Source organism: Cynocephalus volans, chromosome 3 (genome assembly GCF_027409185.1).
Source record: "Cynocephalus volans isolate mCynVol1 chromosome 3, mCynVol1.pri, whole genome shotgun sequence".
NCBI lineage: Eukaryota > Metazoa > Chordata > Mammalia > Dermoptera > Cynocephalidae > Cynocephalus > Cynocephalus volans.
Window position 1 is genome coordinate 106,439,266 of NC_084462.1, and position 7,836 is coordinate 106,447,101.

The window sequence follows — 7,836 nt, forward strand, 5'->3', positions numbered from 1 at the left end:
CCAGGAGTTAGCCCTCAAATCACAGAATGCTGCATACCTGGCTAGCCAGCTCCCTAAGGCTTTATTTCTGCCTAGATTCTCCCTTATTCATCTTCATATGCAGTTCCACCTGGAACTCCAGTCTCTCACTTAGGACAAAGTCACAGCAGGAGGAGAATGTTGGCTTCATAGAATGATTTACTGGGCTCTGTACTGTTCACTGTGCTGCAGAAGAGACCCCTGTGGGGATGGTAAGAGAAATTTCCGTCTCATCTCAGAGTAGTTATGCTTCCCCTAAACAGCTAAATTGTTTTACCTTATTTTATGTATACAGTGATTCACGTAACTATTTATCCTTACTTGTAAAATATTTCTGCCCACGTTATTCTCCAGTCTTTATCTTGCTTATAAATTTTTGGAATGTCACTATTTTTCAAAAATCAATTTGGTGTCAACCAAAATTTCTCATTCTTCTGCTGTTCTAAAGAAAATCATTTCCCTCATTTCCAAAACAAGAGAAAATGAAATATAGCTGTAAACAAATTCAACTCTAATCAAAGAGCCTCGACACTTTCAGGCCTCCCTGATAACCTGGATATCACATTCTTCATATCTATACAGCAGTGGTAAAGCCAAGCTTCAATGGGGAGGTCCACTAGGCTTGTCTCAGTGGCTCAGCACAGGTCCTTTTGAATGATCATCTTCCTCTCAGGTAAACACACTCCCATTACAGACAACTGAATATGACTTCCTACATTTTTTTCTTTTATGTTTTTATATGTTTTTCCAAGGTCTCTAGACAAATCGATCCAATAAAATACTAGTTTTACTCAGGAAAATAAGAATCAAAAGCTTTCAAGGAGACCTTCATCCCCAACTTCCTAAAGTTTGGGAGCACAGGTAGGTGTTGAGAGGTAAACATTTGCTATAATTGATAACAGGAGAAAGATCTGTGTATTCCCCTGTTATCAATTATAGGCATTGTCTTTACAGATGAAGTGTTTTAGATTTTTTTGTTCAAATTTCATTCATGGCATCATGAGTGAATATGTCTGTCTACTCTGGATATATTTTTCTCTTCCTCATCTCAGTCATTTTAAGCAATTTATACCTCAAGATTATCCACCCTAAATGGGGATTACACTAGCTAATATATTACTTCAAAATCTCCCCTCTTTCCCTTAGTTTCACCACCAGGCTACTCTTTTGATACTTCTCTCGTGGGGAAGCCATTGTGACTCAAAGATCTAGTCCCCAAGAGAAACTAATGGGCTGGGTATTGGCGGTCTCTGCAGCATTGGTGGGTCACTCTCCTGTGCAGCTAATTACCTTCTTTCCCACTATGAAAAATCTTATATATAGCTTTGTCTTTGGGCTATTCTTTACAGAAATGAAGGCTAAGCTATCTGAATTTCTCCTTCTCCTAAAAATGCACATCCTATGACCAAAAAGACAGGTAAAAAAGATGCTTTTAAATTACAAAACTGCCCCTGTCATGGTTGCTTCTCTCTATCTCAAGCCGTGACCTCTTACATTCTAGTGTGGTTCCCTCTCCTTTGGTATTACTTTTCTCCACATAGTTCCTTAGGAAGGGAAACCTAATTTTGTTCTAAACAAAACAGGAACTCAAGGATTAAGAGGGACCTTACCATAGATTAGAGCGATCCTATCAAATATAAATATGTCTAGCTTTTTTCACGACTCTCAGCTCCCCTTCAATTTACATCCTCTGTAAAATATTTGTGTCAGAAATTTTCCCCATTCTAAAATATTTTTGCCCCTTTATTCTACTCCGTCTCTTTCCTATTTTGAAATTTCAATCACTGAATGGTATTATGCCTTATAAAATTAATTTATACACAATTCCTTTGATATTTTCTATTTGTTTCAATGTAAAGATTTTTCAAAATTCATGTGTTTCTGACTTTTGTGCTCTCCAACTCATTATGAACTTCATTTTCCAATGTGCAAAGCAGACATCTGGTCTCAGCTATTCCCACCCTATTTGAAGACCATTTTATGTTTTAACCCAGAGGAAGGGCATCTTAAGCCTTGTCCTCTGATATTCGGGTGTGGTTCCCTCTCCTTTGGTATTACTTTCCTCCACATTTGAAGGCTCCAGCCAGTGCCTAGGCTGAGGAGCTATGCTCGGATTCAGAAAAATTCTGGTTTAATGTTAGGAGATGGTAGAGAGGAACTGGTGGCTATGAGTTCTGAAATGAAACTTTTCAAGGACTGGCCACATTGTTTGAAGAAATAAGAAATGGAACTGGGAAGAGTAATGTCCAGTGGTGGGGATGGGGGGTGGGGGGAGGAAAGGCTAATTTTAGGAAGGAAAGACTAATTTTCTTTTAAACTGAAGAACTCAGGGAATAAAAGAATCATTTCAAAACATTAAGGTGATCCTATTAAATATAAATACTTCTAGATTTTTTCATGACTCTCTACTAAACAGATGTAGAACATTATTGAGGAAGACCAATGGACTGGAATTTAGGAAGTCTGACTTCTGGTTCTGGCTTTGTGAATGTACTGCTATGAACACACTGGCTAGCCATTTAACTTCACCGGGTTGTTTCTCTACCTGTGTAATGGCGTGATTGGATGACTTAGTCTCAAAGTTCTTTCCCATTTCTATACACTGTAATTCTGATAATACTTTTTGTTTAATATGTATCTGCATCACCTGATTGAAGATGTGTCTCCCCAGGCCCTGAATGACTGACAAATTTTAAATCTCTGATAAGAAAAATGACAAACCGTACAGAAACTTGGCTTCTGAAGAACTAGGAGTTTTACAAAGTTATCAGTATTTCCTAAGAAGGCATAGAAGCCAAACACACGGCCTTTTCTTCCAAACAAGCTCTCAGGTCATCAGGATTTCCTCAACAATAATACAGGATAATTCCAGATGTTTGCAACAGAAGGGTGGGACCTTCTTCACTTATTTTAAATAGTTACTTTATACACACACACACACACACACACACACACGCACGCACACGCACACACACGTATATAACTGAGTTATCACCAGGAAGTACAAGCTTGTAGAGAAGTATTATTAAATGCAATTTCCCTACATATATGTGTGGGCTACTATTTTGCTTCTAATATGAACAATCTAGTATCTATTTTTAGAAAATTCATTTATCAAATATTTTTAAGCTTTTTCTATGTGCCAGGCACTGTTTTAGGCAGGTAATATAGCACTGGACAAATCAAAAAGGTTCCCTGCACTCACAGACTTTAATTTTACACTTATGAAAAGCTATAAATACTAGAACTGGGATAAGTAAAATACTTCCTGGAGGCTAAAGACATATTTTGATCCATTGCTTCCTACCTTTTTTTAGAGATTACTCACCCGTCAGCTGGCCACCACCAGCGATGTCCAACTACCCACTCCATTCAACCAGACCTCTCTGCCACAGAGATTCACTCATATGCTTAAACTAAACTTTTCTTCATATTAGTGATGGTTTTCCCTACAGCTTTTCTATTAGTCTCTGTCCTTCTAGTGAACATATACATAAAAATAAAGCTCTCTCTGTCAGGTGTTCATAATCAACGTGTGTTGGTTTAAGCCATGACTGGCAACCTTAGTAAAGATGTACGAAGTTCCACTAGTGCTTTGTTCTATAATCATCTTAACCTCCTCGTTTCTCCTTTAGGATTCTTTCTTATTTCTTCTCCCATCCCTTCTTTTACTCCCCAACCCTCTTTCCAATTCATCTTCATTCCTCCTCTTTCTTTAGGTCTTCTCTCCTGCATGTTCTTTAAGCATGCTATTGACTCTAACTCCACCACGTTGATTACACTCAGAGTTCTGTGTTTTGGATTGTAACTGTCCCATTTTTAAATAATTAAAGATCACTATTGGATAAAATTATATATGATAAATGGAATTTTCAAGTCTTTAGACTAATAAGTTCATGCAGTTTGGGTTTCCCTCTTTAAAAAAATACTTAATTATCACTTACACTCCAAGACAAACAACATTTCAGCAGTACTAACCTAATAGTAATAGGAATTTCCAAATCTGACAAAGTAATTCAGAGCCTTTAATTGTTTTTAATTACTTTACAATTGCTTTTATAAGATGAAATATCACTTTCCTGATGAGAATCCTAGAATGCTTGCTTTATATGTGTATCTTAGATTAACAGGACAAAACCTTAGGTCTAAAGCAGTCAACATGATTCTTCAGCCTCAAATTTATTTCTCCAAAGACACTAAATTGGATGCTGAGCTTAGTAAGTCACCAAACATCTTCTGCTCGGCAGAGTAGAGGGCATTGCCATGAAAATTCCCAGGAATGACCTTATTAATTCTATAATGCTTCCCAGATTCAATTCCCCTCCCAAAATCCTTTGTCGTTATGTCCTTGTGATATGAATGATTTACATATAGGTCCAGGGATAGTAGTCCAGGCATAATAGTAAGAATGAATTGAAAGTGGTAAAACATAGTTTTTAAAAAGTGTATAATTCACTGAGAAAATCCTAGAAAGAGTATTTAGGAGAACATATAGTTGAAAGAAGGTAGGAAACAATGTAGAAATTGGTTGAGTGGCAAGAAAAATAATTGCCTGTGGTGGAAATAGAAAAGAAATCAAACCTATTTGTCTCCATCTGCTATATTCTTCCGAATATATTATATCTCTTCTTATTCTTGTCTCTATGTCTTTGACCGTTTATTTTGTCTCTTTTTTTTTTTTTTTTTTTTTTTTTTGTCTTTTTCGTGACCGGCACTCAGCCAGTGAGTGCACCGGCCATTCTTATATAGGATCCGAACCCGAACCCGTGGCAGGAGCGTCTCCCAGCGCCGCACTCTCCTGAGTGTGCCACGGGCTTGGCCCTATTTTGTCTCTCTTAACATTCCCAGTATAACATTACTAACCTTGCTCACTCTGAACTTAGTGAGAGTACGAGAACATTTATTATCCTTATAGTTACAAATTTTATGATTACCAGAATTTATTCAGTATGGCCAACCTTGGTCACAATGAAGCAGCGTTGATGCTTTGTCAGTTGACTGGATGGAATACCCCAAGAAGTCACAATGGCATGATGGTTTCATACAAAGTCCAAGAAGTTTAATCAGGACCGTTTACTTATTTAACTCTATCTACTCCCTTGATAATCTCACCTATGAAAAAATTTCTAGCAGTTGAGGAAAATGGGTAACTGGATGAAAGAAGTATTATAATCTTTTATTTCTTCAGTTGGTTTGTCCTCTTATGTGTCAATTTTCATTTTCAAACATTCTTAATAAACCATGTATTCCTTCAACTTTTCATGACTTTTGATGTTTTATCAAAAAGAATCTAATTTAAATATAATGTAAACTGAAAGATATTTCAAAAATTAAAAGATTAAAGATCTCTAAAAAGTTAAAAGTAACTACTGTTATTTAAAATGTTGAACTATGCAATTTATTTATCTCGATTGCACTTAATATTGTAAAGTCTTCCTAATGCTATTGTAAACTCTTCCATCAGTATTTATTTTAATAACTGTATTATAGTCCATCATGTACACAAAGTATATTATAATATACTTAAAGCTAATATTTGGTATTTAAATTGTTTCAAGGTTTTACCACTATCAATAAGTATGAGAAATATTTGGGGGATGAAAACTTCTTCTGTACAAATAAAATTCCAAAAGGAGTATTATTGCACCAAAAGTTATGGATTCAAGATTCTTGATACATGATTTCAAAATGTTTTCTTTGGGTTTGAATCGGTCTATATTTTCTCCAGCAATGTATGGAAGGGCCTATTTCACTAAGCCTTTTGCAATTTTGATAATTATAATTGTAAAACTTTTTCTAATTTAATAAGAAAATAATTGTATTGCATTTTCTCATACTTCTTTGATTTCTACAACACACACATATACCTATACTCACACACATACATATATAGCTTACATTTCTCAATTCTCTTTTTATATCATTCATCCATTATGTCTTGGAGGTTTTATTGAATGGTTTGAATTCTTTTTTATATTATAAAGATATCAACCTTTTGTTTCTCTACAGCATTTCAAATCAAGTAGAATTTATGTGTTAGTTTGGGATAGATTGTTTTAAGCAAATGTAGGAAACAACCTTCAGAAGTGCTTTAACTGTTACTATGCATTTACATTCTCATTTTTTATTTTCTAATTTTTATTTAATTTTATGATTCCCAATTACATTTTTATTTCTATTTTTTATTTTTTCTGAAACCCATTTTTATATGTATGTATACAATCTTTCAATTTTCTGGGGTTCCATACTTATTTATTTTTGGTTTTAATCTTTTTTCTTTTCTTTCAACCGAATTCCTTGAGTTGAGTTCATACATTCTTTCCTAGCTCCTCAAATTGCCTAAATTAATGTACTTGAGCAAATGAGAGCATTTAAAGCAATATAGATCGCCTCTGAGTGTAGCTTTCTTCATACTACTTTATTCTTTTATACCCTATCAGTTAAATAAAAGATCTATTAATAATCAATTTTAAATTACCAGCATTTAACACATTATTTTCAGTGCCTCTAAGTTGATTCCTTTCTTCTTCTCTTTCAGGTCATTTTGGAGTTTTTCCTTCTTTCTGATTCAATGGACCAAGTAAATGACTCTGTGGTAACTGAATTTGTGTTACTGGGACTTGCACAGTCCTTGGGAATGCAGTTTTTCCTTTTTTTCTTTTTTTCTTTAATCTATGTGGGAATTATCCTGGGAAACCTCTTCATTTTGTTCACAGTGATTTTTGACCCTCATTTACACTCCCCCATGTATATTCTGCTGGCCAACCTATCACTCATTGACTTGGGCCTTTCATCCACCACAGTTCCTAGGATGATCTCTGATCTTTTCACTGATTATAAAGTCATTTCTTTCCACAATTGCATGATGCAAATGTTCTTTATCCATGTTATGGGAGGAGTTGAGATGGTGCTACTTATAGCCATGGCATATGACAGGTACACAGCAATCTGCAAGCCTCTCCACTATCTAACTATAATGAATCTCAGAATATGTGTGTTTTTGGTAGTAGCTGCTTGGGTCTTTGGGGTGATTCATGCTGTAACTCAGTTTGCTTTTGTCATAAATCTACCCTTCTGTGGCCCTAATAATGTGGGGAGCTTTTACTGTGATTTTCCTCGGGTTATTAAACTTGCATGCATGGACACTTACAGACTAGAATTTGTGGTCACTGCCAACAGTGGCTTCATATCTATGGGCACCTTCTTTTTCTTAATTGTATCATACATCTTTATTCTGGTCACTGTCCGACAACATTCTTCAAATGATTTATCCAAAGCTTTCCTTACTTTGTCAGCTCACATCCTTGTAGTGGTTTTGTTTTTTGCTCCATGCATGTTTCTCTATGTGTGGCCTTTCCCTACTAAGTCATTGGATAAGTTTTTTGCCATTGTGGACTTTGTTGTCACCCCTGTTTTAAATCCTACCATCTATACTTTAAGGAATAAAGACATGAAGGTGGCCATGAGAAGGCTGGGTCGACAGGTTGTAAGTTCCAGGGAGACAACATAATTGATTTTGCTGTTAAGAGCACAGAATGAATGTCATGGGCCAACAATACCCTCCTGATCACTATAAATACTATGGAATGTGTACATTTTTATTATTTTTTTAGAAACTGACAAATCTGCAGAAGATGAGCTATTGAGTCTAAGAATTTCATTTCAGATTATTGAAGCAATTTTTGTTAAATATTAAAAAGAGTGCTACATATTTCTATCTAACCTGCATACCTTTTGTAGTTACCAGCAATGACATTTAATTTTCATGTGGTTATTTTATATCTGTGTGTAAATGCACATACATGTGTGTGTGTGATT

At 35.4% G+C, this 7,836-nt stretch overlaps 1 protein-coding gene across 1 annotated transcript; it reads left to right on the forward strand.

Annotated features, from left to right (window-relative positions):
• Positions 1-6,580: 6,580 nt before the first annotated feature.
• LOC134372372 (olfactory receptor 4F6-like) lies at positions 6,581-7,528 on the forward strand. Its single transcript, XM_063089888.1, has one exon. The coding sequence runs from the start codon at positions 6,590-6,592 to the stop codon at positions 7,526-7,528; it is 939 nt and encodes a 312-aa protein (XP_062945958.1). The 5' UTR covers positions 6,581-6,589.
• The last annotated feature ends 308 nt before the right edge of the window (positions 7,529-7,836 follow it).